Below are 22,021 nucleotides of genomic sequence, written 5' to 3' on the forward strand. Positions count from 1 at the left end.
GAGTAGAAGCCCCTTTTCTGATCTGCTGATGTTATGCATGGTGCAAATCATGCCTTCAGTTTACGCAGGACTGACCACTTGTTTCAATGGGGAATTCTGATTAAAAAGCAAATTAATATTTGATTGCTTTCTGTAGCTCACTGCTCTTTGATCAGATTGTTAGCCTTTCAAGTCTGATATTTTTCTATATGGATTCCCAAATTGCTGGAATAGGGCACGAAAAAAAATCTGCAAACAACTATAATCCTTTAACCTAAAAATAGTGAGATGCATTTGTTTCAGTTTGTATAGCATAGCATTTAACAACTAGTTTGGCTTTAACAACTGACTAAAAAGAATTCAAGAATTTGCCCTTTTGTCAATATTCAAGAATTCGTCCTTTTTTTGAAATGTCAAAATTTGAAAAGTTTCATCCAGTTCTAGTTTCAAGGTTGACCCTGTTAGCAAGATGGACTGTGCCAAAAATTACTGTTTTTTTTTAAAAAGAATTTAATATAAGCTAGTGTTAAGCTACTATTTTAAAAAAAATCTGAAAAATGTTTATTTTGACTTTAGTCATTTCCTTGAAGTGTTTACAACTCAAGCACTGCAGAATTATGCCTGTGCAGGAGAACCAAGAAAGTGACAAATGACTTGTTTTCATTTTGCACTTCAGTCAGGTTTCACAAAGTAAAATTGACAACACAGGTTGAACAAAATTTAAAGGCTTTAATTTTTACGATCTGAGTGTTGTAAGAGGTAAGGGAGACTCTGTAAAATGAAGGCATTGTCCCTTTAGTAGTCTGTCACCTAAATAAACCTTTTACTCGTGTTCTTATTTTCTATGTAATTTAATATTTTCATTGTATTATAAAGATGCATTAGTGCTTTGTGGAACAAAGGTCACAGGGTTTTATAATTGAGGCTTTAGTTAGATTTTAGTTTGCTTACTACTTTGAGCAGATTATATTTTAGTGAGGAAGCGTAAGGTTTTTTGATTACTCCCTCCATTTCTTCCTCTTTTCCATGATCCTGAACAACAGCCACACAGACATGACATATGCAAACATAAATTTCCAGAAGCTGTTAAGAATAAATAGCACGGCTGCTTAACGGATTTACACTGATTGTGAATCACAACAGAATTAGGGTCTTTAGTATTGTTATACAATAGCACACTAGTAACATCCTTTCAGGGGTCTATTAAGTGGCACTAGAGGCATTAAGACAGATTAAAATATCCATTAGAGAGATTTGTAAAATTATAAAACAAATGTTAGTGTCTTCTATTACAAGTCTAGCCAACAATAGTGAACTCATTAAGTATGACAAGATTTAAGTGTACAAATAGTGATCCTCATAACGAACTATTAAACATGGATCTGTATAAATAAATTTAAAGAGTGATTTTTTTCTTAAATTTTATTGAACGCCAAATTTTCACCTTCCATTATATGAGAAGTTCACATATAACAATAAATATTTGAACACCTGCTATGCTGAGGAACTAACGCGACACCTATATAAGGAACAGACAGACTCCAATCAAAACCAAAAATACTGCACTGACAGAATATTACAATACATCACAAACTGCAAGTGACAGCTACATTTTAATTACAGATACATTATTCCCCCTTCAGACTAGGTCTTCTCCCAGGAAACTAGCATGCTAATGATATGTTACCATTGTTTAACTTTCAGAATGCCAGATACATTAACTGCTAATTCTGAAAGATGTTACAGTTAGATAAAACAGCTACAATGACAAGGAATGAACAAAAAATAAAATTTTCTCTAACCCCTACCTCACACTTCTCCTTTCCAAACACCATCTAGGCAAAAATTTTATTGTGAAATGTCACCTGAGAATGAATCTCCTAAAATAATATCCTTTGGAGCAGAGAACTATAGTACACATAGTATGAAAAGTACAATGTCACTATAGATGAAAATCTCAACATCCTGGAATAATCTTCATTCCTGGTCCATTTTCTGTCCACTTGAAGAAATCACACTGTTTATCCTTACCAAGGGGACACACAAAAAAGTTCTTTCCATTATTAGGCCCAATCTTCAACACTGTCCTCATAATGCAGTGTTTCCCATGATTGCAGAATGGAAACTGTAAGTCTGCCCACTGTAAAGAGAAATTATTAATTTACCATGGGTGTTACTGTGTCTAATGGTTAAATTCCTTTTTATGGACCAATGACAAAAATTCAGACCTACAGAATAAGCCCTCCCACTCGATTCAGCCATGCAAGTGGCAATCAAAAAAAAAAGCTCCCCTTAAAACTGCAGGTTTCATTTCTTAGAGTCAGGTAGTTTGACTTCCATAGCTATAACTGAAGTTACAGTAAATTACTTCAACTTGGTATTAAAATGCACCTTTCTTCTGAATGATGAGTGTTGCAAATGAATTATTGTGTTATAAGTTCTTCTCAGTGGCCTGACAGTCACATGCGTAGATCAATAGGTCTAAGTTGCAATTCCCTCATTTTACTAAGAATAACGAAGGGAAGCAACTGCTGTTACTAATTAGACTTGTGGCATTTGAGGGGGAATCTTTCTTGGTCACATGGTCCTAAAGCCACTGACTTAAATGCACCAGTCTGCCCCACCCCATGTACAAAGTGCAATAGAACAATGGGTCTAAATTCACCACACTCCGGAGGTGGTACACACATTTTCTTTACCCGAGTGATAGCCTCAAGAACTGAGCATGTGAACTGGGAGTTATGTGCCTACCCTGCTAAGGCACTTTTGAAAATCCCATTAGGTAACTATCTGCACCTCACCTAAATACTTTTGAAATTCTGGCTCTTAGGCGCCTAAGTCACGCTGAAAGTTAGTGGGACCTGGGTACTTTTGAAATTGTATCTAAGATAAAATTTCATTTTCCTATAGTGCTCAGATGTAGAAGATTGCAAATATGCATACACAGTTATACTCTGATTCTTCACTACTACTAATAATTCAGTAGTAATTGAAATGTGTACAGGCAAGGTTTACACTCCAAGCTAGGGGTGTGATTCCCCTGCTCTCATTGAGCCATCACAAGTATAAATAGCAGTGTAGCTGTGATGGTATGGGTGGTGGCTGCAGAGATATGGCTAAACCAGACCGAGCACATACCCTCTGCTGCCACCGCGGCTACACTGCTATTTATACTTGCACTAACTTGATGAGAGCCAGCATGAGTATATGTATGCGAGCAGGAGAAACACGCCTAGCAGATAGCATAGATGTAGCCAAAGTGGGATCTCCCTCAGACATTACTTTTGAATAATAGTAATGTTAAAGTCTACAACAATCCAACCTTCCTCAGGTACAAAACAAAACAATTGGCCAGAATCGCATCCATTTTCCATGGTGTTTTTTTTCTATTTAATAAATAGGAAAGTATATGAATTTGTGAACATTAGGTATTAATGTAAGTATTATTCATACTTTCTAAAACATAAAAATATTTGAGAAAAAAGGACTTAGTTAAAGCAAAAAAGGGGGTTTTGACTGATGAATAATAGTTTCATTGGGAAGCTTAAAATTAAGGCCCGAGATCTTGTACTTACTTTGAAATAGTCACATTGAGTCCCTCTGGGTAGAGGACAAGTATAAAATTGTCTGCCCTTGTTTTCTCCCTCCTTTCTCACAACTCTGAGACTGCAGAGGCGGTTGTGTTTACTGCAGCGAGGACTGACCGCATTTAAGGTACAAATACCATCTGTCATGTTAACACGATGTTCACTGTAATGACAGGTTACAAAATAACTCCTGCATAATATTAAAGGGATTACACCACCAAAAACCCCCACACACACTCCTGCTTGTAAAACAGGATTGTCAATAATGTACCTTTGCACAGAGTGACAGCTGGATAGAATTTTTCTAATCCACCCCTTTGGTTCTTTATATATAAAATGGATGGATTTCACTGACATTGAATGCTAAATTTAAACTTCTAAAAAAAAAAAATGTAGTAAATTCCAATCTACATCTAGAAGCTGTCTTACCTCAGGCCTTTTACATATATACCAGTTTTCCCACTATGGGTCGGATTTTATCTAGTTTAAAACATCCTGAATTTCAGCAGCAAGAAAGATTACAGTTACCATCTTCTCTCAGTCTCTCATGCAATGGAAAACCATCACAAATAGCTTAGACAAGGATCTTTACCTACTTGTTCACTTTAGAGAAAATTTTCCACACTCTGATCAAATCTACTGTAATGATCCCAATCATATTCCAACAAGGAACTGTCTAGCTGACTGAGCGGAAACTTCTCTTATAAAGCTGGTAGGGAAGCTTTGTTCTCCCCTACTGTTATTAAGAATAGTTGGAGATTGTATCTGAATTCAACACAGAAGGGCATATTTCTTAGTTACCTACAGTTTAAATTAGGTGAGTTTTCTTTAAAAAGTGTTTTAGAGAAAAAAGGAATCTGTTTTAACAGGTACAGGTTACATGTCATGTTTCCGGAGTGGAACAGCCTTCCACTAGTGAAAATGTAAGAGATTCATTCATCTCTACCTTAAAGAGCAAAAATCTGACCAGGAAATTTCAAGCATTTTATGCACAACACAAGTTATCTGCGTAACCTTGTGTTCCCATTACTGTTACCATGTCTCCCTTCTCTCCCTTGACCACCTCAGTTGCTTCCAACCTGGTTGCATTTTGTCCTATCAGGGTCTGTGTTTGTTCAGAGCTCAGCCCACCATATTTATTTTTAAATGTGGGGAACGTCTACAAACATTCACCTTCCAACAGAGGGTCATGTTGGAACCTCTGGTTTGGAAGACTGGTGAAGATCACTGGTGAGCCTAATGGTCTCTTTGGATACAATCACAGTAGTACAGAAGAACCTCTGATCTAACCCCATTTAAAATATGACTGTTGGCCAATTACTTTGCAATATTAAGGTAATGGGAATATACATATTTAAGCAAAAGGCAGAATTTACCTTTGGTATTTGGTCTATAACTCATTGTCATTTGCTCAATTTTTTAACGAGCTCTCAAGAAAAATTTCTTCCCCCTCCCTTTAGGAGGTGATAAGCCCCGTGTACTAAGTGCACATGTACTTGCAAATAGGAGAAGTCTGAGGCTAACAAATTCATTAACTTATTTTCCCATTTTAAAAAAAATACTCAAAGATAACCAAGGAAGGAGGAAACACCACGTGGCAGACAAATAAGTTAAAAGGCGCTCTATCTACTTGACTTTTCATAATGAATTTTCTGCCTTCTGATGATGTGTTATAGATCTTTCAGCAAGGTAAAGTGAATGAAGTAAATTGCTAGTGCAGAAGATCATGGGATTGATCCTCAGCTGGGGTAAATCAGCATAGCTCCACTGACTCATCCATGCTGATTTACCACAGCTGAGTTCAGGTAATTATCAGGCTGCAATGAAACTGACCAGATGCTAAAAGCTTGATTTTTTTTCCCCAGTGGGAATCTGGGTTGCTCTGCACCTCTGAAGTCTGGACATAAGTGCTGTCAAATGCATAAAGTAAACAAACTGGAAGAGAAATATTTTCCCCATTCACCCATTTCCATTTTAGTAATCGTAGATATTTCTCTTAACTAGAGTAGGTCACAAATTTTCAAACAAGTGTGATTTTCAAATTGACTGCATCCCTTGAAGCTGTTCTGAAAAGTATTTATTATATACGGTCCAGGAAAAATTAAACTGAATATGTGTGACAGAACAGGCCAATGTTTAACTTGTGCAATTTGAAGCAGGGTTTATGACCTTGTAGAACCATATTTATTTTTTTGTCAAGTGAATGTAATATAAAATATAATATAATATATAATATAATAATTTTGTCCAATTCCCAAGGCAGCGGCAGCAGCAACAGCAGCCAAAAAATAAAATGAAAAAAGAGGTCTTCAGTAGTAGTGTTTTTTGTTTTTTCACAGGAATAAGTCACCTCCAGCAGGTATCAAAGATGGAATAACTCCATGAGAAGAAGAACTATCACTCCAACCTTCTCAAATTTCGTAGTGAATTTTAACAAAGGAGCTCAAAAGGCCCTTCCATGCCCATCACTGGATGGATTTCTCTAACCAGTTAGAACTGAGAATCTGGCTTTTAAATGTGCAAAATATAACGAAATAACTGCTGTGGCCTGATAATCTTTGCTATAAAATTAGTTCTCGTTTTAAAACAAAACATTGCCTAAATGATCATTTTTTAAATCTAAGTAATATTGGAACCATTATACTTTTTAAATCATCCAGAATGAATGAATTCCTGCACCCCAAGGCAATTAAAGATATTTTCATTTTAGACAAAAGTCAGGTCCAAGTCCCAGTGGATGTTTGCACTGAATAATATAATTACAATCCAATTAACCACAGAGACCAGAGATTACCAGGGAAAAATAGCACTGGTGGCTAGTTTTGTGACTGGTTCCAGTGTTTCTAGAGTAGCTCATTTTCAGTTGCTGTTCAGGATACATTACTGCCACTAGTCAAAGGAAAATGAAACAAACCACACCAAAGGAGTTTGAAATTTATACAATTCATTGAGTGGAAGTGCCACTGGAAGTATGTATTTTATTGGATGAATGTGTTCTGATTGTGCCCAATAGAATGCTGATGCTAATCAGAATGGGGCTGCATTGAAGTATTGAAGTTATGTTCCTTAAACTGATGGTCTAGCAGCACTATGTAGTGTACCTAACCTGAAAATTAGAAAGAGAATATGATTTTTTTTTTTTTTAAAGTCACAGTGTTTGTAAGCTACATTCATTTTTACCTGTGTGGGTCCTTATATATAATATCCAAGTGCCAGAAACACTCTTGTGAGATACGGAGATTTCTTCCCAATTTTACTGGGAATAAATCTCCCTATTTTACTGGACTATATAGTGATTGCTTTTCTTTCTGGCCCACTTAGTATTTAATTATTTAATTGTTCTGGAATGGCTCTCACGAGAGAGAGAGACCTACATAATAATATCCCATAGTCTGGTCCCCAAAAACGTGAAGATATTTCATCCCATCTCTTTCAACTACTATCACTATCATTTCTGGAAATGTCAGTGGAACGGAAGCAATACTTAAGTAAATACTGTTCAAAGTTCTCTCATTACAGTGTGATCACATACTGGGCTCTTGGATGTGGGAAGCACTGGTTCATCCACCAAGGCACCCAATCACATTGTTCCTGCAATGCTCGCCCACTAATGCCTGTCTCTTTGGAGACAAGACTGCAGACAGTGAAACATGTTTGTGTCAGGCTTTGACATAAATGTATCAGAATCCGCCAACTCAGTGATTCCCAGCCTTTAATGATAATAGATTGGCACACTTTCATCATACCCTAATCCCCTTTTGCTGTCTCCTTTTTGTTTTTTTAATCTGTTCTTATTTTCTTCCTTTTCTGTGAATTTTTTCATTTTGGCTTTGTTCTCTCCCCCCCAAACCCCCGACTCTCACTCAACTCTCTGACTTGCTTCATTTCCACGGAACACATTGTTCCATCTCCAGGCCAATGTCTCCCCCCGGGCTTCCCTCCCTTCTGCCTCTGAGCCTTCTGAAGTTACAGCAAGCAGTTTTGATGTTGCTCAATCACACCAGCACAAAAGAAATAAGTGAACTGGCTTAGGTTCCTAAAGTAAAACATCAAAGGCCAAAACCAAGTTTCCCCCCAAACACAGACTTACATTAATTTCCAGTTAGCAAATTTATTTTTATATTAGACTGATGCACTTTATATGAAAAGCTTGTTTAAGTTTTGGAAAATAACATACCTATTTGACAAACTCACGTTACTTTTGAAATCTGAGGATGAATGATCAATCTTCTGTTTCTTCCTCACTGGATTAGAAGAATCAGCCTCATGGTGGGAGGGTGATGCTGTATTTACTGCAGTGAGTGAGTTTGCTGAATGTAATTCATACTTTTCCCCACTCCTCTGGCAGGTGTTATTCTGGCAATAGTTGTAGTTTCCTGGAGAGTCACAGTGAGAATTTCCATCTGGCGTTTGGCTATCACCTCTGTCATTTTTTAAGGGAGTGAATTTACTGCTGAGATCTGTCAAAACTAGAGTTGTCATTCCAAATGTGGTTTTCCTATTGACCTTTATTTCTGTGTTTGGCTTTCCAAAGCAGTTACAAGGGTACTTGACTAAGCTGCTATTAGAGGCTGTAGAATCTTCATCATTCTCTACCTTTGAAACTTGGAGAAAAAATTCTTGGTTATCCATTTGTGTGAAAGTTTGTCTATAGTTCATATATAAACTGCATGTATTAAAATCCGCTATACATTTATATAGACTACTTCACAGATTAGATATACACAGGATTCATTTTCCTCCATCATAGAAGTTCAGCCATTTTTGGGGTCAAACATGGCAGCTGTTTAACAGCAGGTAACAGTACTACACAAGTGTAGAATACTGTTCACAACTGAAATTTAGAGGGGAAAATTAATTATATAAAATTGAACAAAGGGGGGAAAAAAAGGGGGGACCAAGAATCTCAATGTCTATAAAGACAGATGAATGATAAAGCCCTACATTGGAAAAGAAAACCCACTTTACATACTACTTTCTGCAACATGAAGAAAATTTTATTTAAACAGAAAATATGTAATTGAAATTTTGTAGATAAAGATATTTCACTGAATTAACCAAATCCTCAAGTTCCAGACCTCAGTCTTTGATAACAGCTTAAGTGCTACATGATTGGAATGGGGAAGAGGTGGAGAAAAAGAAACAGAATAATCAGGATTTTGTTCTAAAGCCTTAGGCTACAATGCCTTTGTTGTACAAGACTGCTGTAAGTTTTAGAAAATCAGGTGGGTGTATACATTTAAAAAAAAAAAGTTAATTGGCAAATCTGAGTTTGTAGACAGGTTTCAGGTTTCTCACACTGGGATTCTGGAGGAAAAGAACCAGCCAGCTCAGCCTCTCCTGGCAACAGAAATCTATGCTAGCTGCAGAGATAAACACTTTTCTTCCTTCCTGGCCTGGGGAAAGACATCTGTGCCAGCTAAACATGACATAGGAGTCAACGCATCTCACTCCCCAGTACAAAAAGACACCCTGAAGTAATAGCCTCTGTTAAAAAAAAATAAATAAAAAGTATAGTAGAAACAAACATCATTTGAGATTATCAAATCGACTAGGGAATTGTATGTTAAAGTGCCCTAGTTGGTTTTGACAATCTATATGATCCTTTACACTTCTTGCACATATACATAGGAAGCATAAGCATAGTGTAGAGTAACAGATGCAAGTGTTTTTGAGGTAAAAAGGCACATGTGCCTGTGGTGTAAGCAGTCTTCCTTAAAAACACATTTGGTCTTATGATGCAGATTCTTAGAATACATGTAGCAACCAAAGGATTTTTGAGCTGGGTTCTTAACGTAGGCTGTTTTTCAGAGTTCCCTTTGTATACAGATCTCCTTTTCACCTGGAAGAATTGGGAAGGGCTCCTCGCCCCTGCCCCACTTAATGTCTCTATGCAGGCCTATGCAGTTGAGTTGGACCTGGGAAATGATGGAGCCCAGGGATATCTGCTCTCCACCTCACCATTCCCTGCCTGGTACACAGATTTCCAGACAAATCCAGGCAGGAGGTATTACAGTTCAGAGCTCTTTTCCCACACTTTCTTGGTCCCATCCACAGTTGCTACTGAGCAGTCTCAGGGAGATCTAGTCAAAAGCAGCATGGCCTAGTAGGAGGCACCCTGCCTGCAAGAGGGAGCTAGCAGAGCCAAGAGTCATCCCTACTCTGAACAGAGTGGAGTTAAGCATGCACAGCACTTTGTAAAATTAGGCTATTAGTGAGCAAATATTACAGGATTCAAAGGGTCAAATAAGTTACCTCTTGGTGTTCTTGTGCAAAATCTACACCCGTGCACACAAGGTAATAATCGGATATGCAGTTAGTCATGTAAAAATAACCTGCAAGGTTATATTCTGGATTGAAATTCACTGAAAATCTGGCCGTAAAGTTTGGTTTTAAAATTAAAACCAAGACTGGAGTTTGCAACAAAAAACAAACAAACAAACAAACAAAAAAAAAACAGATTCTCAATACTATTTTCTACAACATGACAATACTGTAAACAGACTACAAAAGCAGCACACAAAAGCCATCATTACCTTCAGGCCTTGAAGTCAAACAAACATCACAGATCTTAGCAGAAGGTTTGTTTATTAGAGTGCAGATAGTACATGTCCACTCTTCTTCAGATTTCTGAGCTACATGTTCATTAGAACATGACCCCCTGCCATATGCCCAGCCAATTAGACTATTTCTAGTTGGCAGTTTGCTGTGAAACAAAACAAAACAAAACGGAGTTAACCTTTTGTGAAGTTTCTTCCACAAATTGCCTTGAATCCAGCATGTATTGGGAGATGTGGGGCTGGAGAACAAGTGGTACCCAGGGCTACAGCTGCATATCATAGTTTGGATTAGTTAGACGATTCCTTTACCCAAAGGACAAATCCTCCTCAATGCTGAATAGGCCAATAAAAAAAAAAAATAGTTCAAACTAAAATGGCATCTCAGAGGATCTCAAAGTGCTTTAACAGAAGTTATTATATGCTATGTTATATATCATGCTACAGCCTCGTGCACCAGCAGCAATAAGCAGTAGAGTATAGGGAGGCAGTATCCAGTAGTCCAATTGTTTTCCTTCCCCCCCACAGTATTCATCAACAATGAACCAAATGGGGAAATTAAAGCACAGAGAAGCTGACTTGAACAAGATCATATAGTGAATCAGTACTAACATAGGGAATACAACCTTGATTTCACACTGAAATGGGAATCTAACACTTACAAATAATAAGCATAAGCGTCTACTTACCTTTCATTGAAAAGGAAACAAAAATATTAAATATATAAATCAGTCTCGTACAATATCAGTTTTATGCATACGGCTGAAACAGGTTTGGTATTTAGGAACCTATTCAGAATCAGAGCATTAAACAATCAAATCCACCATTTTTTTGTCATAGCTGTAAATCCAGATACCACATTCCTGACTCCTGATTAACCTGCCAAGTTGTACAGGGATCTTAATTTATCTCCAGAAATCTGACATGCAACTGTTTTCATGATACATTACTATACTCTTTTGTTGGCACACTTCAGCACTATAGTGGTGGATGTGAAACAGTAACATGATTTCAAGGATTGGTATCCGTGATGGGATCCCCGGGGTGCAACCTGGGACTGTGGGACCGCTCTATCCCCTTAACTGTCCAACCTGGGCTGTCTCTCACGATGCTTTGCTAGTGGCAAGCAGCAAGGCCCTCTGAGCTCTGCTACCATATTAAGCATGCCTAGGATTGTATTTTATAAATTTATCAATTTTGTGAGAGGTAAGAATTATTTACTTTTTTAAAGTTTCACAGTCTCTTTTTAAAGGTTTTATTAATGCTGGTTAAAAAAAATTCCATCAAAACTGACAAAAAAACCCTGGGTTTTTGGCTAAAAGTTTTTTGCAAAAGTGTCTTTCCAGAAAAAAAATCATAGGTTGATCAGAAAACAAATATTTAATCTAAAAATAGATTTTTTTAAATTTGGAAATGTTGCTGAGATGCCACTTGGAAGTTTTCGTTAGCTACTTCATGCCCCTTTCCACTGTGTTAGCCCAGCTCCCTGGACAGACTACATTTTCCATGATGCAACACGGCCAGGAACTTCCCTAATGCATCACCTCTCCTCTCCAAGAGGAAAGACCATATTGCATCATGGGACATGTAGTCAGACCAAGGAGCCTGGTTCATAGAGGAAAATGAAAGCATGAGGCACCCTAACTATGTATTGTATGGCGGGCCATGAATGCTCACTAAATTGGGGGCTGGGGTGTTGGAGGGGGTGAGGCCAGAAATAATGAGTTCAGGGCATGGGAGGGGGCTCTGGGCTGGGGCAGGGAGTTGGAGTGTGGGGGCCTCCAGCTGAGGGTACAGGTTCTGGGGTGGGGATGAGCGGTTGTGAGTGCAGGAGGGTGCTCCGGGCTAGGACCAAGGGGTTCAGAGGGAGGGAGGGGGGGTCAGGGGTGCAGACTCCAGGTGGCGCTTACTTCAAGCAGCTCCCGGAAGCAGCGGCATGTCCCCCCTCTGGCTCCAATATGGAGGCACAGCCAGGTGGCTCGGCGTGCTGCCCCATCCACAGGTGCTGCCCCTGCAGTGCCCACTGGCCGTGGTTCCCAGCCAATGGGAGCTGTGGGACAGCACCTGGGGTGGGGGCAGCATGTGGAGCCCCCTGGCTGCCCCTACGCGTAGGAGCCGGAGGGCAGACATGCCGCTGCTTCCGGGAGCCATGCAGAGCGGGGCAAGACCCCAGCTGGAGCACCAGATCAGGGCAAGCCCCCAGACCTCGCTCCCTGGCAGGAGCTTGAGGGCTGGATTAAAATGTCTGATGGGCTGGATGCGGCCCCCGGGCTGTTGTTTGCCCATCCCTGCTCAAAGGGCTAGATCCAAAAAGGGGATTTAGACTCGACATTGCAATATTTAACATTTAGGCACCCTGCTGCCTAGTGGAATCCACGGCCTCGAGGCAGGCATGCTCCCTGTACAATGCATTGAGAGAGTCATGCACCTAGGAATGGCATCCACAAAACCAGCCAGATGAGTGGGGAGCTGCCTAACCTAGCCAATAGGAAATGCCAAGGAAAGGAGTGGGTATTAAGTCCCACCCCTCAAAGAGTTTTATGCACCTATGTCTGGGTTGGAGGAAGGTGCCTATCTCTTCATGGAATTTACAGCCATGAACCCTCTCCTGGAGTTAGGCACCTAATTGCTTTCTCGCAAAAAACAATGGTGCTGGTAGTGGTGGTGGCTTATTATTTTTGCACAGAACTGTGTATTTCTTGTGCAATTAGGTAAAGAGCAATGATTTTAGAATCCTGGGCAAAGTGTGTTATGTGTTACACTATTCATGTGTCCCTTGAAGAGGTAAACTGTGGGCCCAGAACACCCACACAGTTGGAGCTCTGGAAGAAGATGTGTTCAAGCTACAGGGGGAAGCCTGAAGGGTCAGCACCCTTCCAGGGGTGGGCAGCTGGCTGTATGATTGTGGCTCTCATAAGCGGGTGCTGGACATAAGGTGTGCCTCCCAAGAGTGTGTCTAAGGACCCCAAGACAAGAGCAGTGCCTGGACTCTGTTCAGACTACTGAGGCTTAAAACACCCAGGGATTCAGCAGTTGGATCCCCTCACAGCAGTCTGGCGAGTGGCCAAGACAGATGCTTGACTGGATCTGTGACAGCTCTAGGTATAACGACTACTTAGTAATCTAAAATATTTTTATTCTTAGTTCACTGGAATTTTGTCATTTCATTATCTTAAAGATTGAAGACTTGCTTGGATTTGATAACATAAAGAACATTTAATAGAATTCCTTTAAGTCTTTAGGATACTTTAATCAGACTGTCACCTGCAACAAATCACAATGCTCCCTTCTGGTCTTAAAAATCAGAGCATCTTAAAGCAGTAAATCAGCCTTTTCATAAAATACTTGACACTTGAAATAGGTGCGTTTTCATTCTGGGAAAGGTATTGTCTAATAGAAAACACAAAGCAATGGAACATACTGTGCTCTGACACTTGAATAACAATAGTGCTGGGAGAAAAGGGAGATTATTTTGGTCTATGGCTACCTTTACCAGATAGCTTTTTCAAATGAGAAATTATATTGTTTCTTTTACTGTTTCCTTAAAAGCACGATATTGCACAGCTTCACTTTTACTGTTGTCTGTGAGTTCTAGCTTACCAGTCTGTTCTAGGAGGGGGGTGAGAAAAAAGCAGATTTTTTTCTGTATCATTCTCGGTTTACTTGACACCACAGAAGACCACTCTCACCCCAGCCTGCTGCTAGTGACTTCTCATTATAACCCTCTTCCCCCATATTTTCAGAAAAGTTATCAGCATGTGAAATATTTATCCTATAGGCTGAAATTTTCTTTGTTTGATCTGTGATCAAAGGTTTAAAAAAACCCAAACACACCTTTAGCAAAATCCCTTCAGCTATTTGAGTTATAATTGCCTGAGAAGAAGATGATGGTGGAGGGGATTTAAATGTTCTCTAATCTTCATTAAAATAAAAATTTTAGCTAAGTCTTGAGTAAAATTTTCAAAAGTTTCTTAGGCACTAAGGAACTGAAGGCTCAATGAAAATGAGGCACTTGAAAATTGTATCCCTTGCTCCTCTGTGATATCAATGTATTTTCTCCCTTCCCAACTTTCCAAGCAGAAAGACTGAGGCTAGCACAATTGTTTAAGCCTGAAAATGTCTCAATGGCACACAAAGAGTAAAATCCTCCCAAAACTCGTGAGGAGAAAATCAAAAGTATGATTAAAATAATAAGTAGATTCCCATGATTTGACAAGGAGTGCAAAATTTTGTTCCATTATAATATGTTGCAAATTCAGTTTTCATTTAAAATATGAGTTTCGATAATTTTATTCATTATAACTATAAAGCCAAAACAAATTACGTAGACATGCTGTTGCCCGATTCATTCACTTTTATGCATCACAGCCAACCAACAGCAACATCAATGATGTGAATTCATTCCCTTTCTATCCAGTTCAACTCAACAGCATGTAAATCGCAAAGGCTAACTAGGAACATTTATCTGGTAACAGTAAGAAGATGGACCAGGATTTTCAAAATTGAGGAGTAACTTTGGGTGCCCAACTCGATTCACTTTAAAAATGGCCCGAATTGCAGAGGGTAGATGCTCAGCATTTCCTCGAAATCCAGCCTCTGTAAAATGTCAAGTTTGGCAAGAAGAGTTTATGATCTAAAATCCTGATCCTCAAAGACTTACAGAAGTGCTTAGCTTTACACAAGTAACCCCAGTGGGATCAACAGGACTGATATGTATAAAGTTAAGCACCTGCTTATGTATTTGCAGGATCTGGATCTAATTTAAGAAAAGATGACACAAATGAGTAAAAGATGATTGATGGACAATTAGAGCGAGAGTAAGGAAAACTTATAAATTCACATAGTTATGTAAATCCACATTATGTAGGCTAACCATTGATGGTTCAAATAATTTTAAAAGGTTTGAATAGGGTATTTCGAATTGGAATTTAGCCAATAATTGAAACGGTGTGGAATTTAGTCAACAACTATGTTGACATACAAATAGGAATTGAATTCAGCTCACTCTCTTAGCTGAGCTAGTGCTGCAGTGCTCACAAGAAAAAAAACAATAAAAGCTCCTTTTTGTCAGTAAAGGCAGAATACAGAGTTCTGAATACACACAGGGAGCAGTTCTATTCAGCACTTTTCAGAGTAGGGCCACACTTTAAAGGGTTATAAAGCAAATGCCATACCTAACATCAATAAGCTGAGGTTTATCCTTTTGACACTGAGGACAGAAGTATGTCATCCTGTTATTCTCTCCTAAACGACAAACCGTGATCTTTCCACTGCACTGACCACAGTTAGGGCGTTTGTACACCTTGTAATGTTTGTAGAGTGCTGATCCTGTTTTGCGGCACTGAAATAGAACATTTGTATAATGCGATTAGAAAGAGATTTGATCCAGTGCAAGACATCTGTATCTTCCAATATAAAGAGAGAGAGCACACACACAAACTGACAACTTTGCAGCTAAATAAATTACACAGATAATTAAGAATGGCCATATTCATCTATTGTCTTTGCATCTGATTCAAACATGAATACCACTTCATTCAAATATTCATAATTCAATTCTTCTTGGATTTCTGTTCTACATTTAGAATTATGTTCTCATTACTAGCCAGTTCCCACTCCTGACATGTTCTTTGGGGTGTATGGGGTGGCCAGGGAGGGGTAGTACCTCTGATGGGGGGACTTGTCGTACTCCTTCGGGGGTAGTCCGTCCACTTTGGTCCCCACCTGTCACTCAGCTCTCACCTGTGGCTCCAAGTAGCTGCAGCATGCACAGCAGCCACACCACAGGGAAACAGCTTTGACAGGCCGGCCAAACCAGGTGAGTGTAATTGATAGGATTCAAACCCTCAGTGAATTAGGGATATGCCTACCCCGCATGCGACGTCAGCTCCGGCGGACTGGGCAAAAGAGATCCCTAAGATCCAATGGCCAAGAAGGCGGTTTTGCAATGCTTTGTGGAAAGCGAAGGGCTTGACGAGGCATGAAAGACGTCAAGGCCATCCATTGCAACCAAAGAAGTTACCAGTCATGACGATTTTTCATACCATTGGTGTCTGGCTTCTAAGGTCGAGAGAGTGGGATTGCTCCTGTGCAACGGCTCTACCACTTAAAAAGCTTCACGCACACGTCCTGTGCAAATCATCAAACATGATCATCATACTACCCAAGTCCTGCGGCGATGGGGGAGGGGCAAAGCGACAGGTGGAGGTTACCACTGGGAGTCGTAGTCCCAATCCTGCATGCAGGCAGTCTGTGGATAGGTGGCTGTCCAGCTCTGTACTTGGGGCAGCAGAGTTGTCCGGCAGCATCCCAGGCATCTGAGCAACCCTCTTCAGGACAGCACTGCTCACCCTAGTAAGAGATGGGCCTAGAAAAGGTGGCCTAAAAATTGCCTGCCCTACAACAACAACAACAACTGGCCAGCAAGCCGCGGCTGGCAGTTCAACCCAATCTGCGGCCGAAACCAAAAGAAAAATTTGAGAAAACTTACCATTGGTGTATGGAATATTCGAACCCTCATGGATCGAGAAGCTGTTGCAAGACCTGAGAGAAGGACCGCTCTCATTGCTCGAGAACTAGTCCATTATAACATCAATATAGCAGCATTAAGTGAAACAAGATTGCCTGGGGAAGGTTTCTTGAGTGAACCAGGAGGTGGTTACACCTTCTTCTGGAAGGGTAAGACTGAGACAGAGGACAGAATACATGGAGTTAGTCTGGCAATAAAAACCTTATTGATGCATCAACTCCCAGACCTTCCAGTGGGTATCAATGAAAGATTGCTGAAGCTGCACTTCCCACTAAATGCCAAACGTCTGTCACCATCATCAGTGCATATGCATCCACTTTAACATGCTCTGACAACTCAAAGGAACAATTCTATGAAGATCTCGACAGACTGATCAAGGCCACACCTGTAACAGACAAACTATTCCTACTTGGAGATTTCAATGCCTGAGTTGGGGCTGACAGTGAGAACTGGAAAGGAGTTCACCACCTGGTGTAGGCAAAATGAACAGCAATGGACTACTCCTTTTGAGTCTTTGTTCTGAAAATGACCTGACCATTACTAACACTCTGTTCTGACAAGTGGACAAATACAAAACGATGTGGATGCACCATAGGTCCAAACAGTGGCATCTGATAGATTATGCCATTGTTAGAAGGCGAGACATCCGAGACGTACTGATTACTAGAGTAATATGAGGTGCAGAGTGCTGGACAGATCACAGGTTAGTCAGGACGTCTCTTCAACTCTACATCGTTCCTTCTCGGCAGAAACGCTCTAAGCATGTGCAACCTGCTTTCAATATAGCCAAACTGAAGGCTGCTCAATGTTTCAACAAATTCCAGAAGAGTCTTGATGACAAACTGACATCCCATGGACAACTGATCGGTACTGTAACCGAAAAGTGGGACCAGTTCAAGCAGATAGTGACTGACACAGCAATAGCATCTCTTGGACCAAAGAAAATAATACATCAGGATTGGTTTGATGAGAACCAAGAAGAAATATGCTCAGCACTGGAAGTAAAGAGAAAAGCTTTTATCGAATGGCAGAATGATCCCTCCTCAGTCTCTAAGCGGGACCACTTCAAGTACCTTCAGAGCAAAACACAGAAAGACCTCTGTCAGATACAAGACAACTGGTGGGAGAGCAAAGCCAAAGAAATTGAGCACTATGCTGAGACCCACAACTTAAAGATGTTCTTCAGTGCTATTAAGACTGTTTATGGACCTTCTAAACCAAGGATCACCCCATTGCTCTCATTAGACAACACAATGCTGATTAAAGATAAAGAAGGCATCAATGAAAGATGGCGAGAACACTTTAGCAACCTTCTCAATAGACCATCAACTGTGAATAATATTGTCCTCAATGAAATTCCACAACAACCTGCTCTGACAGATCTTGACTTTCCACCTACTATAGATGAGATTAAGAAAGCTATTAGCCAGATGAGTTCAGGGAAAGCTCCTGGAAAAGATGGGATACGAGCAGAGATATACAAAGCAGCAGGTCCAGCAGCACTAGCAGTGTTCCACAGCGTGATCACCAACATCTGGGAGGATGAAAACATACCACAGGACCTCCGCGATGCTACTATTGTCTCTCTTTTCAAGAACAAAGGCAGCAAAGCAGAATGTGGAAACTATAGAGGCATATCCCTCCTCTCCGCTGGAGGGAAGATCATCGCCCGCATCATCTTGAATTGCCTAATAGCCAGTATTTCTGAGGCAAATCTACCTGAAAGTCAATGTGGTTTTCGACCTGGCCGGAGAACAGTCGACATGGTGTTTGCTGTCAGACAAATACAAGAGAAGTGCATTGAACAGAACATGCACCTGTATGCTGTCTTCATAGATCTGACAAAGGCGTTTGATACTGTCAACAGGGAAGCCCTTTGGACCATTCTAACACGACTTGGCTGGCCAAGAAAATTTGCCCAGATTATACGCCTTTTTCACGACAGCATGACAGGCGAAGTATTGTCTGATGGAGCCACATCAGCCCCCTTTAACATCACCAACGGCATGAAACAAGGAGGTGTTCTCACTCCTGTCCTATTTAACCTGTTCTTTGCATGTGTCCTTAACCATGCAACGAAAGATATGGACCGAGATCTATATTTGAAATACCGGCACGATGGTTCACTTTTTGACCTCCGTCGCCTGAATGCAAAGACTAAGACAGTGCAGAAACTCCTTCTTGAGGCACTCTTTGCTGACGACTGTGCCCTCATGGCTCACACTGAAAATGATCTTCAGCACATTGTCAACAAGTTTGCTGAGGCCTCGCAACTTTTCGGACTAACTATCAGCCTTGGAAAGACAGAAATTCTCCATCAACCTGCACCTGGATCAAATGCTTCTGTCCCGAGTATCTCCATCAACGGCACTCAGCTGAAAGTAGTGGAGAACTTTAAATACCTGGGTAGTGTCATATCCAGTGATGGATCACTGGATAATGAGATCAACGCACGAATATCCAAAGCAAGTCAGGCACTTTGCTGTCTGCGTGTCAAAGTTTTAAATCACCACAACATCCGGATGTCAACAAAACTGCTTGTGTACAGAGCTGTTGTTCTTTCATCTCTTTTGTACGGGTGCGAAACATGGACACTATATAGGTGTCACATCAAGCCACTTGAAGCATTTCACATGCGCTGCCTCTGCAACATCATGAAGATCCACTGGCAAGACAAAGTGCCCAATCTCGAGGTCCTTGAGAAAGCCCAGATGACAAGCATCGAAATGATGATCATGAAGTCACAGCTACGTTGGACCGGTCATGTCAGCTGCATGGATGCCAACAGAATCCCCCGTCAGCTTCTGTATGGTGAGCTCTCCCAGGGCATCCGGCATATAGGTTGTCCACGGAAACATTACAAGGACACCATCAACACCAATCTGCAGTACAGCAGTATTAAACCTAAGGACCTTGAGGACGCTGCCAGCGACGGAACACAGTGGCGTGCAACAGTCAGAAATACCTGCATCGCCATTGAGGAAGACCGCTGCCGGCGTCTACAAGAGGCACGCGAACGACGTCACAGAGCATCAGCAGCGCACAATCCATTGACCGCGAACTTCCCATGCACCATCTGCAGCAAAATGTCCACCTCTAGAATTGGCTTGTACAGTCATCAGAGGGCACACCATGACACCAACAATTGATGACCTGCACGGATTTTGTCATCATCGGATCGATGGACTACCAAGAAGACCAGCCAGTTCTTTCTGTAATTTGTAGCATTTGTTTAAATACTTGCGCTACTTTCTATTTTAGTAATGTTTTTAAGAATACCCAACAATGTGTGTACACACAAATCAGGACCCAAAATATTTGCATCATAGATTCATAGATTCTAGGACTGGAAGGGACCTCGAGAGGTCATCGAGTCAAGTCCCCTGCCCTCATGGTATGACCAAATACTGTCTAGACCATTTCTGATAGAAATTTATCTAACCTACTCTTAAATATCTCCAGAGATGGCGATTACACAACCTCCCTAGGCAGTTTATTCCAGTGTTTAACCACCCTGACAGTTAGTTTTTCCTAATGTCCAACCTAAACCTCCCTGGCTGCAGTTTAAGCCCATTGCTTCTTGTTCTATCCTTAGAGGCTAAGATAAACACGTTTTCTCCCTCCTCCTTATGACACCCTTTTAGATACCTGAAAACTGCTATCATGTCCCCCCTCAGTCTTCTCTTTTCCAAACTAAACAAACCCAGTTCTTTCAGCCTTCCTTCATAGGTCATGTTCTCTAGACCTTTAATCATTCTTGTTGCTCTTCTCTAGACCCTCTCCAGTTTCTCCACATCTTTCTTGAAATGCAGTGCCCAGAACTGGACACAATACTCCAGCTGAGGCCTAACCAGCGCAGAGTAGAGCAGAAGAATGACTTCTCGTGTCTTGCTCACAACACACCTGTTAATACATCCCAGAATCATGTTTGCTTTTTTTGCAACAGCATCACACTGTTGACTCATATTTAGCTTGTGGTCCACTATAACCCCTAGATCCCTTTCTGCCACACTCCTACCTAGACAGTTTCCTCCCATTCTGTATGTGTGAAACTGATTGTTCCTTCCTAAGTGGAGCACTTTGCATTTGTCTTTATTAAACTTCATCCTGTTTACCTCAGACCATTTCTCCAATTTGTCCAGATCACTTTGAATTTTGACCCTATCCTCCAAAGCAGTCGCAATCCCTCCCAGTTTGGTATCATGGGCAAACTTAATAAGCGTACTTTCTATGCCAATATTATGTAAAGTTTAACTGGAATTTGTATACACCACAGTATTTAACATTTTAAAAACAATGATAAGATGTTACTACTCTTACTAATAACACTGCAAAATGGGTTAGCTAAGGAGCTATCAGAGAGGATTTAGGGGCTTACTTCATTCTTTAAAAGCATTTTGAGGTCCTTCAACGCAAATGCTGTATAAAGGCAGAATATTACATCTATTTTAAAGATTGAGAAACCAAGCCACTGAAAGGGTAAGCTACTTAGCCAATGTTATGCTAAAAATCACTGGCACAGCCAGGAACAGAATCCTCATCTCCTAGCTCCCAGTTCTGTGTCTTAACCACAAGACTCTCTCCCCCTCCCCCTCGTGCTGACTTCAATGGATTCAGGGTTTTAAAGCCCCACTCATCCCTGGTGAATGAGAAGATTGTCTTGGTGAATTTCTACAAAATTTAAGTTCAAAAATCTAAAAAGCTAGGTCAAAATCTACTCTTTGTATTTAAATAACTCCACACATCTTATATCAAACTTTATGAACAAAGCAGTGAGGATTCAATTACCCTCAAATATCTCACATTATTTGCTTGCTTTTTCTCAAACAGTTAGTAGTGCCTGAACCAAAAAGTCCTTCCCACTTCAAGCATGTTGACTTATTGCATCTTTTTATTGTTTCCACTAGATGGCTACATACAGCTTACACATTTTGGTGCAAAATTTCAGTGGATTTTCTCTCTTAGAAGTTATTGCCCTCACCTTATAAAAGAGAAGAGTAAAATCACGGGTCATTTTCACTAAGTGATGTGTCTGTCCATCTGTTAATTGACAAGCCTGTGAAAAAGGCAAAAATGCTTTAAAAAATAGGTTTCTACAATTATAATACACTAGAGCAACTACAGTAAAGAGATTTATAATTAAAGTGTCTCTATGGATACCTCCAACAACCATGGTATTACATAGCTACTTGATCTCATATATTCTCATACTTTTTTGCCTCCTCTGCTGTATATTTAGACACACAAATATGCTTACTTACTATTCCACAGTGTCTAACTTTGTGCTGCTTCCCCCAAAACAGCTACAAATTTTCAGTGTTTTACTTCAATGTTGACCTAATGATCCCCAGTAGGACAGTTGAATGGGT

The 22,021-nt window shown here is 40.3% G+C and overlaps 1 protein-coding gene across 3 annotated transcripts in view; it reads right to left on the reverse strand.

Moving 5' to 3' along the window:
• Positions 1-641: 641 nt before the first annotated feature.
• Positions 642-22,021, reverse strand: part of NEIL3 (nei like DNA glycosylase 3) — a 41,637-nt gene continuing 20,257 nt past the window's right edge. For all 3 annotated transcript variants that reach the window (XM_054028796.1, XM_054028798.1, XM_054028797.1), the window contains 6 exons: positions 21,634-21,708; positions 15,298-15,464; positions 10,103-10,272; positions 7,744-8,170; positions 3,555-3,729; positions 642-2,119 (listed from right to left, as the gene is read on the reverse strand). In XM_054028796.1, the coding sequence (XP_053884771.1) occupies positions 1,937-2,119; positions 3,555-3,729; positions 7,744-8,170; positions 10,103-10,272; positions 15,298-15,464; positions 21,634-21,708 (1,197 nt within the window). In that variant the 3' untranslated portion in view covers positions 642-1,936. The remainder of the gene's footprint in view (positions 2,120-3,554; positions 3,730-7,743; positions 8,171-10,102; positions 10,273-15,297; positions 15,465-21,633; positions 21,709-22,021) is intronic.

The sequence above is a fragment of the Malaclemys terrapin genome, chromosome 5, assembly GCF_027887155.1.
Source record: "Malaclemys terrapin pileata isolate rMalTer1 chromosome 5, rMalTer1.hap1, whole genome shotgun sequence".
Taxonomy (NCBI): Eukaryota; Metazoa; Chordata; order Testudines; family Emydidae; genus Malaclemys; species Malaclemys terrapin.